This window comes from Salmo salar, chromosome ssa10 (assembly GCF_905237065.1).
Source record: "Salmo salar chromosome ssa10, Ssal_v3.1, whole genome shotgun sequence".
Taxonomy (NCBI): Eukaryota; Metazoa; Chordata; class Actinopteri; order Salmoniformes; family Salmonidae; genus Salmo; species Salmo salar.
The window spans coordinates 13,238,996-13,260,062 of NC_059451.1; the positions used below are offsets into that span (position 1 = coordinate 13,238,996).

The window sequence follows — 21,067 nt, forward strand, 5'->3', positions numbered from 1 at the left end:
TCTATGTGAGAGCAATGTAACTAAAGCAGAAACTAAAATGTCTCTTATTACTGGAAAAAAAACTACTGGGTAAAGATATTTTCAAATTACTGTAAATGGGACTTTTTACTGAACTGAGTCATTATTTTTGTGTCATTATCCTTGGTAGGACAGGATATCCTTGGTAGAGGGCCGTGATAGGGCTGAAGAGGCTTTGTAAGAGGCTTTGTAAAAGGCTAGAAAGGGATGCCAGACTGAATGTATTTGTGTCTGTTATAAAATCATTATTCGGGGATGAGTTCAGGCCAAAAAAATAGCAGTATATTCCTTGATTAAATGCCTCTTTATGGAGATATATTGGGCTTTTGCATTTTTGTTGTCCTCATATACACTGTTGTCAATGTCAACACAAGTACAGTATGGCACTGTATCCCCCTGCTCTCTCTCTCATCTCTCTCCCCTCCTCCTCCGACTTTCTCAGCCTTTCCCCATAAACACATCCAGTACACAGACACAACAACACAGGCGGACACAGGCACCAGTGTCCTCATGTTCCACTATGTAACACAGGCTTCTTTCATAGGGTGGCCAGGCAAACGGCTCCACCACTGCAGGTGCAGCGCCTGGGTTGGAGCTGAGACGCCTTTCAGTTGGCCTTTTCCATTCTGCCCATTCATGAACATAATTAGACAGGGAGTGACTGGCTGCAGAATGTCGGGTGTTCCTCAACCCCTTTCACCCTTTTTTCAGCATGGTGTCATGCGGGAAAAAAATCTTCAACGTTCTGCATTGCAAATATCAACAACTTCGCAAAGCAAGCACAGTGTGCAGGTTTGAGAGAACTTCTCTTTTCATTCATATTTGATGAGGCAAAGCCCTCAGCAGATCCGACGTTTCAGCCTTATTCTAAAATAGATTTTTTTTAAATTCATCAATCTACACACAATACCACATATTGACAAAGCAAAAACAGGTTTTTAGAAATTTGAAATATCACTTTTAAATAAGTATTCAGACCCATTACTCAGTAATTTGTTGAAGCGCCTTTGGCAGCGACTACAGCATTCAGTCTTTTTGGGTTTCTCCCATTCTTCCCTGCAGATCCTCTCAAGCTCTGTCAGGTTGGATGGGGAGCGTTGCTGCACAGTTATTTTCAGGTCTCCAGAGATGTTCGATCGGGTTCAAGTCCGGGCTCTGGCTGGGCCACTCAAGGACATTCGGAGACTTGTCCTGAAACCACTCCTGCCTTGTTGTCTTGGCTGTGCACTTAGGGTCGTTGTCCTGTTGGAAGGTGAACCTTTGCCCCAGTCTGAGGTCCTGAGTGCTCTGGAGCAGGTTTTCATCACGGATCTCTCTTTACTTTGCACCGTTCATCTATGCCTCGATCCGGACTAGTCTCCCAGTCCCTGCCGCTGAAAAACATCCCCACAGCATGATGCTGCCCCTACCATGCGTCACCATAGGGATGGTGCCATGTTTCCTCCAGTTGTTTCCTCCAGGTCAATCTTGGTTTCATCAGAGCAGATAATCTTGTTTCTCATGGTCTGAGGGTCTTTAGGTGCCTTTTGGCAAACACCAAGCGGGCTGTCATGAGCCTTTTACTGAGGAGTGGCTTCCGTCCGACCACTCTACCATAAAGGCCTAATCTTTCCGATTTGGTCCTGCCGTACATACCTACACGTACGCTACGGTCACAAGACGCAGGCCTCCTTACTGTCCCTAGAATGTCTAAGCAAACAGCTAGAGGCAGGGCTTTATCCTATAGAGCTCAAATTTTATGGAATGGTCTGCCTATCCATGTGAGAGACACAGACTCGGTCTCAACCTTTAATTCTTTATTGAAGACTTATCTCTTCAGGAGGTCCTATGATTGAGTGTAGTCTGGCCCAGGAGTGTGAAGGTGAACGGAAAGGCACTGGAGCAACAAACCGCCCTTGCTGTCTGTTCCTGGCCGGTTCCCCTCTCTCCACTGGGATTCTCTGCCTCTAACCCTATTACAGGGGCTGAGTCACTGGCTTACTGGTGCTCTTCCATGCCGTCCCTAGGAGGGGTGGTCACTTGAGTGGGTTGAGTCACTGATGTGATCTTCCTGTCCGGGTTGGCGCCCCCCCTTGGGTTGTGCCGTGGGGTAGATCTTCGTGGGCTATTCTCTGCTTTGTCTCAGGATGGTAAGTTGGTGGTTGAAGATATCCCTCTAGTGGTGTGGGGGCTGTGCTTTGGCAAAGTGGGTGGGGTTATATCCTGCCTGTTTGGCCCTGTCCGGGTGTATTATCGGACAGGGCCACAGTGTCTCCCAACCCCTCCTGTCTCAGCCTCCAATATATATGCTGCAGTAGTTTATGTGTCGGGGGGCTAGGGTCAGTCTGTTATATCTGGAGTATTTCTCCTGTCTTATCCGGTGTCCTGTGTGAATTTAAGTATGCTCTCTCTAATTCTCTCTCTTTTTCTCTCCTTCTTTCTCTCTCTCTGAGGACCTGAGCCCTAGGACCATGCCTCAGGACTACCTGGCCTGATGACTACTTGCTGTCCCCAGTCCACCTGGTCGTGGTGCTGCTCCAATTTAAACTGTTCTGCCTGCAGCTATGGAACCCTGACCTGTTCACCGGATGTGCTACCTGGTCCCAGACCTGCTGCTTGCTACTCTCTCTACCGCACCTGCTGTCTCGAACTCTGAATGCACCGCTATGAAAAGCCAACTGACTTTTACTGGACGTGCTACCTGTCCCAGACATGCTGTAGAGACAGCAGGAGCGGTAGAGATACTCTGAATGATCGGCTATGAAAAGCCAACTGACATTTACTCCTGAGGTGCTGACCTGTCGCACCGTCAACAACCACTGTCATTATTATTATTTGACCCTGCTGGTCATCTATGAATGTTTGAACATCTTGGCCATGTGCTGTTATAATCTCCACCCGGGAACAGCCAGAAGAGGACTGGCCACCCCTCATAGCCTGGTTCCTCTTTAGGTTTCTTCCTAGGTTCTGGCCTTTCTATGGAGTTTTTCCTAGCCACCGTGCTTCTACACCTGCATTGCTTGCTGTTTGGGGTTTTAGGCTGGTTTTCTGTACAGCACTTTGTGACATTAGCTGATGTAAGAAGGGCTTTATACATACATTTGATTGATTGATTGGTGGAGTGCTACAGAGATGGTTGTCCTTCTGGAAGGGTCTCCCATATCCACAGAGGAACTCTAGAGCTCTGTCAGAGTGACCATCGGGTTCTTGGTCACCTTCTTTTTTACTCTGACAAGCCCTGTCAACAGTGGGACCTTATATAGACAGGTGTGTGCTTTTCCAAATCATGTCCAATCAATTGAATTTACCACAGGTGGACTCCAATCTAGTTGTAGAAACATCTCAAGGATAGTCAAGGGAAACAGGATGCACCTGAGCTCAATTTCAAGTCTCATAGCAAAGGGTCTGAATACTTATGTAAATAAGGTATTTCTGTTTTAATATTTAATACATTTCAAAGAAATTCTAAAAACCTGTTTTCGCTTAGTCATTATGGGATATTGTGTATAGATTGCTGAGGAATTTGTTTTATTTAATCCATTTTAGAATAAGGCTGGAACGTAACAAAATGTGGAAAAAGGGGACTGAATACTTTCCAAAGGCACTGTATATTTTTTGTAGCTGTCTATTTACCACCACAAACCAATGTAGACACTAAGACTGCACTCAACAAGCTGTATAAGGCCATAAGCAAACAAGAAAATGCTCATCCAGAGGCGGCGCCCCTAGTGGCCTGGGACTTTAATGCAGGAAAACTTAAATCCGTTTCACCTCATTCCTACCAGCATGTCACACGTGCAACCAATGGAAGAAGAAAAACTCTAGACCAGCTTTACTCCACACACAGAGACGTGTACAAAGCTCTCCGTTGCCCTCCATTTGGCAAATCTTACCATACTTCTATCCTGCAAAGCGCTACAGAGGGTAGTGCGTACAGCCCATTACGTCACTGGGGCCAAGTTTCCTACCATCCAGGACCTCTATATCAGGCAGTGTCAGAGGGAGGCCCTAAAAATTGCCAAAGAATCCAGCCACTCTAGCAATACACTGTTCTCTCTGCTACTGCACGGCAAGCGGTACCGGAGCACCAAGACTAGGTCCAAAAGGCCCCTCAACAGCTTCTTCCCTCAAGCCATAAGATGGGTGAACAGCTAATCAAATGCCTACCCGGACTATTTGCATTAACCCCCCCTTTTTTTTTTACACTGCTGCTACTCACGGTTTATTATCTATGCATAGTCACTTTACCCCTGCCTACATGTACATATTACACTCAGTACCGGTACACCCTGTTATTTTATTGTGTTACTTTTTTAACTTTAGTTTATTTAGTAAATCTTTTCTTAACACTTATTTTCCATAAAACTGCATTGTTGGTTAAGGGCTTGTCTGTTAGCATTTCACGGTAAGGTCTACACCTGTTGTATTCGGTGCATGTGACAAATACAATTCCACTTCATTTGATTTGAAAACAGTAGCAGTTATTTGAGGTTCATCTTCTTCTCTCTGGCCTGTATACTGTATCGACCCAGTCTGTCTGTGTTCTGTCATAACACTCCTCCAAACCCAACTTGTCACAGGCTTGGGACACCAAGGGTCAAGAGAGTGGATCTTTAGGGCAGACCTTATGCTTCAAAGTGCAGTAGTATATTAGATATTAGTAAATCCCACTGAACGTGCGAGCATGCACACGCGCACACACACACACGCGCACACGCACACGCACACACACACACACACACACACACACACACACACACACACACACACACACAGAGAATGGCCTTAACATAAAACCACGCTGCGCCTCACATTGGGTGCAGCATGCTGATCACACTACCCACTCTCCCTGCTATGGCCCAACCTAAATAAAGGATTTGGAATCCATCACAGAATAAATCAAAGCAGTCTAAACACTCTAGAGGGCTGTATTATATTTCCGTTTATTAGGACATGCATACAACCACAGTCTCCCTCTCAGCACTGTTCCCTCTCTCTCTCTCTCACTAATGTCACATACACCTGGAAAAGTCGATCTTCTCCTTTAACAAACAAGAACTCCCAAACGTCTGCAATTATATCACAGACTCCTGAGTCCCTCACTCAGCTTAACTCAATTCCCCAATAGATCCTCTGCCCATGCAGGAATCACATCCACAACTCTGGCTTAACAACCACCACGCTCCAACCAAGTGAGCCACCAGAACCACAGATGCACTGTGGCTGGCGTATCTGGAGTGGACTCCAGATATGAGTGAGTACATATGAGCAATATTTAAACAGTCCCCTGTTCCAAAACAGTAAGACACCACACTGACATCCACTCTGTAAGGGGAGAGAGGCAGCAGAGCACAGGGTGGGATCCCCCAGGGGGTTAGGGTTAGCATTTCAGTCTCAGCCTCTGACAGCTAGCCTGCAGCAGACAGAGCCAGAGTAGAGAGAAAGAGAGGCAAGCAGGCAGTGTGTTTGGGGGGAATGTGACCTTGACTACTTGTTTGATGAAGCAGGGTGTGATAGGAGGGAAAAAAGCTAGGTCCCCAGGCGTGTCAGTAGTAGCCCCGTTTTCCTGGGAAATTAGTCTCATGCTGGACCAGCGACAGGCTCAACTGGCTTTGGTTTGGGTTGATATGGATTTTAGGGGTGAGACGCGGGAACAGCGTCTGTTTATTCATCTCGATTCACCTTCGGCGGCTTGTGTAATATGTAGGTTTGGGGAGGCACCACAGCTTAAATGCTAAATCAAGTACGCACACAGGCATGCACAATGTTCTTCCTTTATTGTTATTAACACACTAAATATTGCATTTCATACTAAATCCTCTCCCTAATACAGTGATCAAATCAAATCATATGTGATTGGTCACATACACATATTTAGCAGATGTTATTGCGGGTGTAGCGAAATACTTGTGTTCCTAGCTCCAACAGTGTAGTAGTATCTAACAATTCACAGCAATACACACGGCAAGCGGTACCAGAGCGCCAAGTCTAGGTCCAAGAGGCTTCTAAACATCTTCTACCCCCAAGCCATAAGACTCCTGAACATCTAATTAAATGTGACATTTCAATGACGTGCACAACAACTCTCTAATATCAGTCTGTTGCCAATTTGACTAAAGTTGTATGTGGTGTTACAGCCAGTACCCAAAACAATCACTTAGTTAACTTAATTGATTAAGTGACAGTAAGAATTGATTTTTGGGGCCTTGAGGGAGGGCCAGCCTCTTAATGTAGTTAAGAACTACTTGGTGCTTATCCTCAGGCTAAGGGATTCTCATAAGCCTATGCCTCTAGCGCTTCTTCCTTTCTCGCTATCCTCTCTCTTCCTCTCGGTCATTTTCTAATTCACATCGTTGTGGAATTGGCTGAGAACCCGGTATAATAGCATATCCCTGAAGTGTTTTACATAAGGCCCTCAACCTCTGTGGCCCCACATACAGAATAAATAGCACGGGAGCAGCAATCGCTGACTTTCATCTCAGGATAATGATCCAGCTGTGTGTGGAATCTGTTGATAGACCATGAATCATTCGGCACGGTGTATGCTCCACCACAGTCATCATCATCCCCGACCTCACAGTATCACAGACTCAAACAAAGACCTGAAGCTGTTTGCATGCTTGTGATTGCAGCCGTCTCCTTCACTCTGTCTTTGGGCTGTGCTTAATAAATCACTGTCATTGTAAGTTAGCCCAGCAGTCCAACACAGAGAGGGACTGTATCCGTGCTGCAAATTGGATATTGAAGCAACGCCTGTGTGCATAGCGTTGCCTGAAACAAAGAGACATAGTTGTCCATTTACAGCCAACTCTGTTCAATTTGCACAGGGTCAAGAAAAGGCAGTTCATGATCGCCTGACTTGATACAATGTGAGTTTGTGGAAGTTTTTAACTGACTCAAGTCTGTCATCATCTCTAAAAACGGTCAGGCAACTGTGATAAGCTCCACTGTAATAGTCTGAGAAAAGTGCTGAGGCATTTCACAGGGGAAGAACATAACCTCGTTCAAAATAATGAGTACGAGCATCATAAAGAGTAAACGAAGGTGTGTAGGAGTACCACACTGTGATACCATCAGTCTTCATATTGACTGAGTGGTGGCAGAGAGCCGAGGCACTTAAAAGCCAATCATGGGTATAAAAATGCCACACTCAGGCAAGCTGATCATGCGAGAAATGTGTTAATTATCAAGGTGCCCAGCTCATCATTTTTTGACGGTGAACGCTACTCTATCTAAATTGTCACTTATGAACGGTTTTTGATTGTCTGTGAAAAAGCACTGGAAGTGTGAAAGTTGGTGTGATAGAATGTGCACAAACTGAGCATGTCTGCAAGTGTGTATCGAATCAATGTGTATTGTTGCTTGCTTGACTAGTGTGTGTGTTTGTGTGTGTGTGTGTCGCCATCTCATCCACTTCCATTTCGCTAGAGGCAGGTTGGGGAGGACGATATAGTTTGTACCCCTAGTATGCCTCTCTGCCTGTGAAAGACCATTTGGACAGGCTGGCTGACTGAGCAACAGCACCAGAGAGAGGCCATTTGGACAGAGCAGCTGACCTAAACATGAGGAGTCAGCACAACTCCATCCCATGCTCCACTAACTAAGTCTCCAACTGCCCAGGCTGCATTTAAAGACGCAGAGCCTCAATTCCCTTCTCAGATGGAGGAGCTTATTCCCATCCTTTTGATAATTACAGCAACATTACAGCAACATGTTGCATTGGCACTCGAGTGATCAGGTAGTTTACACCATAAGCATACAAAAGTACAATCAAATGTTGAAACTTTATGTTCAGAATGTTGTAGTAAAGCTTTCTCTCTAGCTCTGCTTCATCACAGTGTTAAAGGGATAGTTCAGGGTTTTGTGTGAAGCCCTTTATCTACTTCCCAAGAGTCAGATGAACTTGTGGTACCATTTTTATGTTTCTGCGTCCAGTATGAAGGAATTTGGAGGTAGTTTTGCGAGACTTCGTTAACTAGCTTAGCGCAAAGACATGCTAGCTTTTCCCGAAGACATCCAGTCTTTGCGTTAAGACAACGCTAACACTAGTTAGCAGTGGACGCAGAGACATAAAAATGGTACCATAAGTTCATCTGACTCTGGGGAAGCGGATAAAGGGCTTCATTGCCAAAATCCCGAACTATCTCGTTAAAGTGTGGGCTGAATCCTGAGTTTGGGGTAAGAGGTCAAGCTCCAGCTGACATGCTAGAAACATGATTGGCAGGGGCCTGGAGTCATGGGAACCGAGTGACACACAGGGTTAGTGTGGAGAGAGATGACAGACACTGCAGCTTTCCCATGAAGTCATACTGAGTATACTGACCATGTCACTCACAAACAAAGACAATTAGGTCTACTATATACACTCCCCTACGTATTTATTTAGAATTTGGCTCTATACTTTGGCTCTATACTCCAGCATCTTGTTTTATGAGGTGACAGTACATAATGTCACCTTTTATTTGAGGATATTTTCATACATACAGTATATTTTTTACCATTTAGAAATGAAAGCACTTTAAGTATCTAGTCCTTCCATTTGAAGGTGTCGTAAGTATTTGGACCAATTCACTTATCGCGTATTACACTTAGTCAAACATCTAGTATTTGGTCCCATATTCCTAGCACGCAATGACGACATCAAGCTTGTGACTCTTCCAACTTGTTGGATGGATTTGCAGTTTGCTTTGGTTGTGCTTCAGATGATGCTATGCCCAATAGAAATGAATGGCAAATAATGTATTGAGTCATTTTGGAGTCAACTTTTATTGTAAATAAGAATAGAATATGTTTCTGAACACTTCTACATGAACGTGGATGCTGCCATGATTAAGGAAAATCCTGAAAGAATCGTGAATAATGATGAGTGAGAAAGTTGCAGATGCATAAATATACAACCAAGAAAATCCTAACGTCTTCAGTTGGTGGTAACGGTGATAGCTTAGCATGTTATGGGGCATGACCATTCTGCATCTATAACGTTCTCACTCATCATTATTCTCAATTCATTCATGATTATCTGTAATGATGGTAGCATCCACATTAAAGGGATACCTCAGGATTTTGGCAATGAAGCCCTTTGTCTACCGCACCAGAGTCGGATGAACTCGTGGATACCGTTGTTAATGTTTCTGCGTCCAGTCTAAATCACGTTAGAGGTAGTTAGGCGAGCCAAGGCTAACTAGCGTTAGCGCAATGACAAAGTCTATGGTAAAACTAGCCTGCTAGCTTTTACCATAGACTTCCAGTCATTGCGCTAAAGCTAGTTAGCAATTTCCTTCAAACTGCACGGAGAGAGATAAAAATGGTATCCACCAGTTCATCTGACCCTGGGTAAGTAGATAAAGGGCTTCATTTTCATAATCCCGAAGTATCCCTTTAATGTAGAAGAGTTCAGAAACATATTTATATTCTTATTAACAATAAAAGAGTGGCTCCAATATGACACAATATATTATTTACCATTCAATTCTATTGGGCACAACATAATCCCGAAACATAACCAAAACAACTGCAAATGCATCCATCATGTTTATAGTCACAAGCTTGTTGTAGTCATTGCATGCTATGAATATGGGCCCAAATACTAAACTTTTGATTCAGTTGAATACACTATATGACACATTCAAATGGGGGGATTAGATACACTATACAGTGGAAAGAAAAAGTATGTGAACCCTTTGGAATTACCTGGATTTCTGCATAAATTGGTCATTACATTTTATCTGATCTTCATCTAATTCACAACAACAGACAAAATAGTGTGCTTAAACTAATAACAAACACATTATTGTATTTTTCTTGTCTATACTGGGTACATATTTTAAACATTCACAGTGTAGGTTGGAAAAGGTATGCGAACCCCTAGGCTAATGACTTCTCCAAAAGCTAATTGGAGTCAGGAGTCAGCTAACCTGGAGTCCAATCAATGACACGAGATTGGAGATGTTGGTTAGAGCTGCCTTGCCCTATAAAAAACACACACAAAATTTGAGTTTGCTATTCACAAGAAGCATTACCTGATGTGAACCATGCCTCGAACCAAAGAGATCTCAGAAGACCTAAGATTAACAATTGTTGACTTGCATAAAGCTGGAAAGGGTTGCAAAAGTATCTCTAAAAGCCTTGATGTTCATCAGTCCACGGTAAGACAAATTGTCTATAAATGGAGACAGTTCAGAACTGTTGCTACTCTCCCTAGGAGTGGCCGTCTTGCAAAGATGACTGCAAGAGCACAGCGCAGAATGCTCAATGAGGTTAAGAAAAATCCAAGAGTGTCAGCTAAAGACTAACAGAAATCTCTGGAACAGGCTAACATCTCTGTTGACGAGTCTACGATATGTAAAACACTAAACAAGAATCGTGTTCCTGGGAGGACAGCACAGAAGAAGCCATTGCTGTCCAAAAAAACCATTGCTGCACGGGTGAAGTTTGCAAAAGTGCACATGGATGTTCCACAGCGCTACTGGCAAAATGTTCTGTGGACAGATGAAACTACAGTTTAGTTGTTTGGAAGGAACACACAACAATATGTGTGGACAAAAAAAGGCACAGCACACCAACATCAAAACCTCATCACACCTGTAAAGTATGGTGGAGGGAGCATCATGGTTTGGAGATGCTTTGCTACCTCAGGGCCTGGACAGCTTGCTATCATCGACGCAAAACTTTATTCCCAAGTTTATCAAGACATTTTGCAGGAGGCTATCTGTCCGCCAATTGAAGCTCGACAGAAGTTGGGTGATGCAACAGGACAACGACCCAAAACATAGAAGTAAATCAACAACAGAAGAAAATACGCTTCAACAAAAGAAAAAATGCCTTCTGGAGTGGCCAAAGGAGGGTCAACCAGTTATTAAATCCAAGGGTTTACATACTTTTCCCACCCTGCACTGTGAATGCTTACACGGTGTGTTCAATAAAGACATAAACTTTTAATTCTTAGTGTGTTATTAGTTTAAGCAGGCTGTGTTTGTCTTTTGTTGTGAATTAGATGAAGATCAGATCACATTTTATGACCAATTTATGCAGAAATCCAGGTATTTCCAATGGGTTCACATACTTTTTCTTGCCACTGTATATACACACATTCACTTATAGTGTTTTCAATTTAGTAAAAAGTTTAGTATTCGGGTCCATACTCATAGCATGCAATGACTACATCAAGCTTGTGACTATAAACTCGTTGGATGCATTTGCAGTTGTTTTGGTTGTGTTTCGGATGATGTTGTGCCCAATAGAAATGAATGGTAAATAAGGTATTGTGACATATTGCAGTCACTTTTATTGTTAATAAGAATAGAATATGTACAGTACCAGTCAAAAGTTTGGACACACCGACACATCCCTGGGTCGCGAACGACTGGAACGAGCTGCAACAAACACTCAAACGGGACAGTTTTAGCTCAATCTTTTCATTCAAAGACTCAATCAAATCAAATTGTATTAGTCACATGCAACGAATAGAACCTTACAGTGAAATGCTTACTTACGAGCCCCTAACCAAAAATGCAGTTAAAAATGTAAAAAAAAATGCGAATAAGAAATAAAAGTAACAAGTAATTAAAGAGCAGCAGTAAAATAACAATAGTGAGACTATATACAGGGTACCGGTACAGAGTTAATGTGCGGGAGCACCGGTTAGTTGAGGTAATATGTACATGTAGGTAGAGTTATTAATTAAAGTGACTATGCATAGATGATAACAACAGAGAGTAGCAGCAGTGTAAAAGAGGAGGGGGGTAGGCAATGCAAATAGACTGGGTGGCCATTTGATTAGATGTTCAGGAGTCTTATGGCTTGGGGGTAGAAGCTGTTTAGAAGCCTCTTGGACCTAGACTTGGCGCTCCGGTACCGCTTGCCATGCGGTAGCAGAGAGAACAGTCTATGACTAGGGTGGCTGGAGTCTTTGACAATTTTTAGGGCCTTCCTCTGATACCGGCTGGTATAGAGGTCCTGGATGGCAGGAAGCTTGGCCCCAGTGACGTACTGGGCGGTACGCACTACGCTCTGTAGTGCCTTGCTGTCAGAGGCCGAGCAGTTTTTTTATTTATTTATTTTTATTTCACCTTTATTTAACCAGGTAGGCAAGTTGAGAACAAGTTCTCATATACAATTGCGACCTGGCCAAGATAAAGCAAAGCAGTTCGACACATACAACAACACAGAGTTACACATGGAGTAAAACAAACATACAGTCAATAATACAGTAGAAAAATAAGTCTATATACAATGTGAGCAAATGAGGTGAGATAAGGGAGGTAAAGGCAAAAAAAGGCCATAGTGGAAAAGTAAATGCAATATAGCAAGTAAAACACTGGAATGGTAGATTTGTAGTGGAAGAAATTGCAAAGTAGAAATAGAAATAATGGGGTGCAAAGGAGCAAAATAAATAAATACAGGAGGAGAAGAGGGAGTTGTTTGGGCTAAATTATAGATGGGCTATGTACAGGTGCAGTGATCTGTGAGCTGCTCTGACAGCTGGTGCTTAAAGCTAGCAAGGGAGATAAGTGTTTCCAGTTTCAGAGATTTTTGTAGTTCGTTCCAGTCATTGGCAGCAGAGAACTGGAAGGAGAGACGGCCAAAGGAGGAATTGGCTTTGGGGGTGACCAGAGAGATATACCTGCTGGAGCGCGTGCTACAGGTGGGTATTGCTATGGTGACCAGTGAGCGGAGATAAGGGGGGACTTTACCTAGCAGGTAGAGGTCGACCGATTAATCTGAATGGCCGATTAATTAGGGCCGATTTCAAGTTTTCATAACAATCGGTAATCGGTATTTTTGGACAGTGATTTGCCGATTTATTTAGTTTTTTTTGTATCTTTTTTTTTTTTTTACACCTTTATTGAACTAGGCAAGTCAGATTAAGAACATATTCTTGTTTTCAATGACGGCCTAGGAACGGGGGTTAACTGCCTTGTTCAGCGGGGATTCGGGGATTCGTTTTTACAACCTTCCAGTTACTAGACCAACGCTCTAACCACCTGCCTTACATTGCACTCCACGAGGAGCCTGCATGGCAGGCTGACTACCTGTTACGCGAGGGCAGCAAGAAGCCAAGGTAAGTTACTAGCTAGCATTAAACTTATCTTATAAAAAACTATCAATCTTAACATAATCACTAGTTAACTACACATGGTTGATGATATTACTAGTTTATCTAACGTGTCCTGCGTTGCATATAATCGATGCGGTGTCTGTTAATTTATCATTGAATCATAGCCTACTTCGCCAAACGGGTGTTGATTTAACAAGCGCATTTGCGAAAAAAGCACTATCGTTGCACCAATGTACCTAACCATAAACATCAATGCCTTTCTTTAAAATCAATAAACAAGTATATATTTTTAAACCTGCATATTTAGTTAATATTGCCTGGTAACATGAAATTGTGTCACATCTCTAGTGTTCATTGCACGCAGAGTCAGGGTATATGCAACAGTTTGGGCCGCCTGGCTCGTTGCGAACTAATTTGCCAGAATGTTACGTAATTATGACATAACATTGAAGGTTGTGCAATGTAACAGGAATATTTAGACTTAGGGATGCCAGCCGTTAGATAAAATACGGAACGGTTCCGTATTTCACTGAAAGAAAAAAACGTTTTGTTTTCGAGATGATAGTTTCCGGATTCGACCATATTAATGACCTAAGGCTCGTATTTCTGTGTGTTTATTATATTATAATTAAGTCTATGATTTGATAGAGCAGTCTGACTGAGCGGTGGTAGGCACCAGCAGGCTCGTAAGCATTCATACAGACAGCACTTCGTGCATTTTGCCAGCAGCTCTTCGCTGTGTTTCAAACTGTATAATGACTTCAAGCCGGGTGGGTAAAATTTGTGGAACGTTCCAACAGGAATCTATTCCAAAAACTAACAAGGTTGCCAAAAAACAACGCATATAAGAACATCCAATAGTCAATGGTATATGAAATACAAATCGTATAGAGAGAAATAGTCCTATAATAACTACAACCTAAAACTTACCTGGGAATATATTCCAGCTTTGATATGTTCCCATGTTCTGAGCAAGGAACTTAAACCTAAGCTTTTTTATATGGCACATATTGCACTTTTACTTTCTTCTCCAACACTTTGTTTTACATTATTTAAACCAAATTGAACATGTTTCATTATTTATTTGAGGCTAAATTGATTTTATTGATATATTATATTAAGTTAAAATAAGTGTTCATTCAGTATTGTTGTAATTGTCATTATTACAAATAAATAAACAAAAAACAAAAATCGGCATCGGCTTTTTTTGGTCCTCCAATAATAGGTATCGGTATCGGCGTTGAAAAATCATAAATCGGTCGACCACTACTAGCAGGGTCTTGTAGATGACCTGGAGCCAGTGGGTTTGGCGACGAGTATGAAGCGAGTGCCAGCCAACGAGAGCGTACAGGTCACAGTGGTGGGTAGTATATGGGGCTTTGGTGACAAAACGGATGGCACTGTGATAGACTGCATCCAGTTTATTGAGTAGGGTATTGGAGGCTATTTTGTAAATGACATCGCCGAAGTTGAGGATCGGTAGGATGGTCAGTTTTACGAGGGTATGTTTGGCAGCATGAGTGAAGGATGCTTTGTTGCGAAATAGGAAGCCAATTCTAGATTTAACTTTGGATTGGAGATGTTTGATGTGAGTCTGGAAGGAGAGCTTACAGTCTAACCAGACACCTAGGTATTTGTAGTTGTCCACATATTCTAAGTCAGAACTGTCCAGAGTAGTGAAGCTGGACGGGCGGGCAGGTGCGGGCAGCGATCGGTTGGAGAGCATGCATTTAGTTTTACTTGTATTTAAGAGCAGTTGGAGGCCACGGAAGGAGAGTTGTATGGCATTGAAGCTCGTCTGGAGGGTTGTTAACACAGTGTCCAAAGAAGGGCCAGAAGTATACAGAATGGTATCGTCTGCGTAGAGGTGGATCAGAGACTCACCAGCAGCAAGAGCGACATCATTGATGTATACAGAGAAAAGAGTTGGCCCAAGAATTGAACCCTGTGGCACCCCCATAGAGACTACCAGAGGCCCGGACAACAGGCCATCCGATTTGACACATTGAACTCTATCAGAGAAGTAGTTGGTGAACCAGGCGAGGCAATCATTTGAGAAACCAAGGCTATTGAGTCTGCCGATGAGGATGTGGTGATTGACAGAGTCGAAAGCCTTGGCCAGGTCAATGAATACGGCAGCACAGTATTGTTTCTTATCGATGGCGGTTACGATATCGTTTAGGACCTTGAGCGTGGCTGAGGTGCACCCATGACCAGCTCTGAAACCAGATTGCATAGCGGAGAAGGTGCGGTGGGATTCGAGATGGTCGGTAATCTGTTTGTTGACTTGGCTTTCGAAGACCTTAGAAAGGCAGGGTAGGATAGATATAGGTCTGTAGCAGTTTGGGTCAAGAGTGTCCCCCCCTTTGAAGAGGGGGATGACTGCAGCTGCTTTCCAATCTTTTGGAATCTCAGACGACACGAAAGAGAGGTTGAACAGGCTAGTAATAGGGGTTGCAACAATTTTGGCAGATAATTTTAGAAAGAAAGGGTCCAGATTGTCTAGCCCGGCTGATTTGTAAGGGTTCAGATGTTGCAGGTCTTTCAGAACATCAGCTGACTGGATTTGGGAGAAGGAGAAATGGGGAAGGCTTGGGCGAGTAGCTGTGGGGGGTGCAGTGCTGTTGACCGCGGTAGGGGTAGCCAGGTGGAAAGCATGGCCAGCCGTAGAAAAATGCTTATTGAAATTCTCAATTATAGTGGATTTATCGGAGATGACAGTTGCAATACCAGGCAGTGATGCAACCAGTCAGGATGCTCTAGATTGTGCAGCTGTAGAACCTTTTGAGGATCTGAGGACCCATGTCAAATCTTTTCAGTCTCCTGAGGCGGAATAGGTTTTGTTGTGCCCTCTTCACGACGGTCTTGGTGTGCTTGGACCATGATAGTTTGTTGGTGATGTGGACACCAAGGAACTTGAAACTCTCAACCTTGCCAGTTGGTCAGTGCATGCTCGCAGTACACGTCCTGGTAATCCGTCTGGCCCTGCGGCCTTGTGAATGTTGACCTATTTTAAAGTCTTAATCACATCGGCTGTGCAGAGCATTATCACAAAGTCTTCTGGAACAGCTGGTGCTCTCATGCATGTTTCAGTGTTATTTGCCTCATGTCACTGGGCAGCTCTCGGCTGTGCTTCCCTTTGTAGTCTGTAATGGTTTGCAAGTCCTGCCACATCCGATGAGCGTCAGAGCCAGTGTAGTACGATTCGATCTTAGCCCTGTATTGACGCTTTGCCTGTTTGATGGTTCGTCGGAGGGCATTGCAGGATTTCTTATAAGCTTCCGGGTTAGAGTCCCGCTCCTTGAAAGCGGCAGGTCTAGCCTTTAGGTCAGTGTGGATGTTGTCTGTAATCCATGGCTTCCGGTTGGGGTATGTACGTATGGTCACTGTGGGGACTACGTCATCGATGCACTTATTGATGAAGCCAATGATTGATGTGGTGTACTCCTCAATGCCATCTGAGGAATCCCGGAACATATTCCAGTCTGTGCTAGCAAAACAGTCCTGTAGCTTCGCATCTGCTTCATTTGACCACTTTTTTATTGATCGAGTCACTGGAGCTTCCTGCTTTAATTTCTGCTTGGAAGCAGGAATCAGGAGGATAGAATTATGGTCAGATTTGCGGGAGAGCTTTGTATGTGTCTCTGTGTGTGGAGTAAAGGTGGCCCAGAGTTTTTTTACCTCTGGTTGCACATTTAACATGCTGATAGAAATTTGGTAAAACTGATTTAAGTTTCCTTGCATTAAAGTCCCCGGCTGCTAGCAGCGCCACCTCTGGGTGAGCGTTTTCTTGTTTTCTTATGGAGGAATACTGCTCATTCAGCGCAGTCTTAGTGCCAGCGTCAGTCTGTGGTGGTATGTAGACAGCTACGAAAAGTACAGATGAAAACACTCTAGGTAGATAGTGTGGTCTACAGCTTATCATGAGATACTCTACCTCAGGCGAGCAAAACCTCGAGACTTCCTTAGATATCGTGCACCAGCTGTTATTTACAAAAATTGAGCACACAGCCTTGCAATGTCCATAGACACACATTGGCAGTAGAATGGCCTTACTGGAGAGCTCAGTGACTTTCAACATGGCACCATCATAGGATGCCACCTTTCCAACAAATCAGTTCATAAAATCTCTGCTAGAGCTGCCCTGGTCAACTGGAAGTGCTGTTTTTGTGAAGTGGAAACATCTAGGAGCAACAACAGCTCAGCCTCGAAGTGGTAGGCCACACAAGCTCACAGAACGGAACCTCCATCTGTCCTCGGTTCCAACACTCACTACCAATTTCCAAACTGCCTCTGGAAGCAACGTCAGCACAAGAAGTGTTCGTCGGGAGCTTCATGAAATGGGTCTCCATGGCCGAGCAGCCACACACAAGCCTAAGATTACCATGCGCAATGCCAAGCGTCGGCTGGAGTTGTGTAAAGCTCGCCGCCATTGGACTCTGAAGCAGTAGAAACGCGTTCTCTGGAGTAATGAATCACACTTCACCATCTGGCAGTCCGACGTACGAACCTGGGTTTGGCAGATGCCAGGAGAACGCTACCTGCCCGAATGCATAGCGCTAACTGTAACGTTTGGTGGAGCAGGAATAATGGTCTGGGGATGTTTTTCATGGTTCGGGCTAGGCCCCTTAGTTCCAGTGAAGGGAAATCTTAACGCTACAGCATACAATGACATTCTAAACGATTCTGTGCTTCCAACTTCAAATCAAATGTTATTTGTCACATGCGCCGAATACAACAGGTGAAATGCTTACTTACAAGCCTTAACAACAATGCAGTTTAAAAAATGAATTTAAAAAATAAGAATAACAAACAAAAGTAACAAATAATTAAAGACCAGCAGTAAAATAACAATTGTGAGGCTATATACAGAGGGTACCGGTGGCAACAGTTTCGTGAAGGCCCTTTCCTGTTTCAGCATGACATCGACTTCGGCGATGTCATTTACAAAATAGCCTCCAATACCCTACTCAATAAACTGGATGCAGTCTATCACAGTGCCATCCGTTTTGTCACCACAGCCCCATATACTACCCACCACTGCGACCTGTACGCTCTCGTTGGCTGGCCCTCGCTTCATACTCGTCGCCAAACCCACTGGCTCCAGGTCATCTACAAGACCCTGCTAGGTAAAGTCCCCCCTTATTATCTCAGCTCACTGGTCACCATAGCAGCACCCACCTATAGCACGAGCTCCAGCAGGTATATCTCTCTGGTCACCCCCAAAGCCAATTCCTCCTTTGGCCGTCTCTCCTTCCAGTTCTCTGCTGCCAATGACTGGAACGAACTACAAAAATCTCTGAAACTGGGAACAGTTATCTCCCTCACTAGCTTTAAGCACCAGCTGTCAGAGCAGCTCACAGATCACTGCACCTGTACATAGCCCATCTATAATTTAGCCTAAACAACTCCCTCTTCCCCTACTGTATTTATTTATTTTGCTCCTTTGCACCCCATTATTTCTATTTCTACTTTGCACTTTCTTCCACTACACATCTACCATTCCAGTGTTTTACTTGCTATATTGTATTTGCTTTTCCACCATGGCCTTTTTTTGCCTTTACCTCCCTTATCTCACCTCATTTGCTCACATTGTATATAGACTTATTTTTCTACTGTATTATTGACTGTATGTTTGTTTTACTCCATGTGTAACTCTGTGTTGTTGTATGTTGTCGAACTGCTTTGCTTTATCTTGGCCAGGTCGCAATTGTAAATGAGAACTTGTTCTCAACTTGCCTACCTGGTTAAATAAAGGTGAAATAAATAAATAAAATACCTCCGTGCACAAAGCGAGGTCCATACAGAAATGGTTAGTCAAGATCGGTGTGGAAGAACGTGACTGGCTTGCACAGAGCCTTGATCTCAACCTCATCGAACACCTTTGGGATGAATTAGGACACCAACTGTGAGCCAGGCCTAATCGCCCAACATCAGTGCGCCGACCTCACTAAAGCTCTTGTGGCTGAATGGAAGCATATCCCTGCAGAAATGTTCCAATATCTATTTGAAAGCCTTCCCATAAGAGTGGAGTCTGTTACAGCATCAAAGGGGGGACCAACTCCATATTAATGCCTATGATTTTGGAATGAGATTTTCGACAAGCAGGTGTCCACATAATTTTGGTCATGTAGAGTACATGAAGTGCATTCATTTCTAAATGGTAAAACAGATAGCTATGCATGAAAACATTTGATCTCAAATCCAGAATGCTGGAGTATAGAGCCAAATAAAAAAAATTGTTTCACTGTCCAAATAAATACTAGGGAAGTGTAGCCTACCTTTGCCTGTTGTCTCAAAGGCTAAATTGTGGATAAGATACTGTGTGTGTTCAGATAAGCTGCTTGGACTGGGCTGGCTCACACACTGGTCTTGTGACTCATTCAGCTATTATATGGATGACCCAATTATAATGATTGATCATGCACAGTAATGATTGATTATAATGGAGGGTCAAGCCATCCTATAATCATGACTGTAAAATCACTACTTATAAGATGTTGTGACATGTACTTTCTGTAATAACAACACACATTAGTAAAATAGCCTTCAGTGTATTGACTATTACTCTGTAATTACATAAGCCATAGCTAGAGCTTACATATATATCTCTGCCTGCAATACTGTATCAGTGCTCCTTTGTCTCATAATCTGCGGTAAACTGTATGATTACCATATTACTGCTCATAAAAGCTGTCATTTCACACTTGAAATACTGCAGTTATGTGGCTTCTATGGCATCTGGCACGAGTCCAGGATTATATCATTTTCATAAACAACCTAACAAAGAGGACCAGCTAATGGACAGTAAATCTGCCCAGAGATTGAATATCCATATGCCAACCATTCAGAAAACTGTCACTTAGGGACAAAGGGAAACAAATATTGTCTTTACATTGTTTGCCTATTTGCCAAATAACAATGGCCATCGTTTATGAGCATTGTTGTTTATCTTGGCTTTCAGATGCAATTCACTTGGTTTCTTAATCAAAACAATACATTTAAGTTATCTATTGTCAAGGGTTGAACAGGAAAATGGAAAGTTTTAATAATAATTGGAATTTAACTAGAGTATGTGTTTAAAACTGTAACAATAACCTTTGTACCAATATGTTTGTGTACACTGCACGCCAAGTGTTAATCCCTAAGAGGATGCACTGTATTCTGTGATCAACAAATGCAGAGTTTCATAGCAAACTATAATAGAAAGTTTCACTTGTGTTACATTTCATGACTGGACTGAATTAAACAATATCATGGCATTATTATATCCAGTAGGCCTACTTTCGAAATTAAAATATTTTTATTTTGGTAGCCTTCACTCATGGTTAATTCGGCATCCTGTTTTGTAACAAAGTATCGCTTAATATGAGCGTTACATTTGCATAATATTGTATTGTATCTTGCTTCAATGTTACATTTACAAAATCTGTGCTAGCGCCCAGAAGCGACCCAATAACAAAAGTCAGAATAGCGTTCGAAGCACAATGTTGGAGGCTATCCTTTGTCATGTCTTGAAGAAAGAACGGTTAACCCGACATTAAACAAAGACGAACGTGGCGACTCACCATAGTATGAAGGAGGAATGTCCGTCTTCCTAGCCATTGCACCTCAGACAGGAGATTCTGCAGATATCATATGAGGATGTGAATAGCGTTTTAACGGCCCAGTCTACGTAAATACAGTAGCCTACCTCGAGCCCTTGGTATGAGCTGTCTCTCCGCCACGCAGCTGAGCGAGCCGTGTTTACAGCACGAGAGAGCGTCATCAACTGTGTGATAAAAACACTCTTAAAGGAGACGCATACAGAGACTGGCACCAAGGTAGGCACGCTGATGGCAAATAAACATCTTAGACATGAATCTCGATATAGCCCTGATTCACACTTGACACGGTCACCATAATCTATATTGTGAATGTATTAGTCAAATTGGAAAGCAATGTATCAATCACATTTATTTATAAAGCCCTTCTTCATCAACTGATGTCACAAAGTGCTGTACAGAAACCCAG

At 43.1% G+C, this 21,067-nt stretch overlaps 1 protein-coding gene across 3 annotated transcripts in view; it reads right to left on the reverse strand.

The window, feature by feature from the left end:
* slc44a5b (solute carrier family 44 member 5b) overlaps window positions 1–20,815 on the reverse strand; it is a 61,482-nt gene extending 40,667 nt beyond the window's left edge. For 2 of the 3 annotated variants that reach the window (XM_014215914.2, XM_045687351.1), the window contains exon 1: window positions 20,623–20,808. In XM_014215914.2, the coding sequence (XP_014071389.2) occupies window positions 20,623–20,659 (37 nt within the window). In that variant the 5' untranslated portion in view covers window positions 20,660–20,808. Of the gene's footprint in view, window positions 1–20,622 lie in introns of all 3 variants that reach the window. The other variant, XM_014215913.2, reaches the window with a different exon arrangement.
* Window positions 20,816–21,067: the final 252 nt, after the last annotated feature.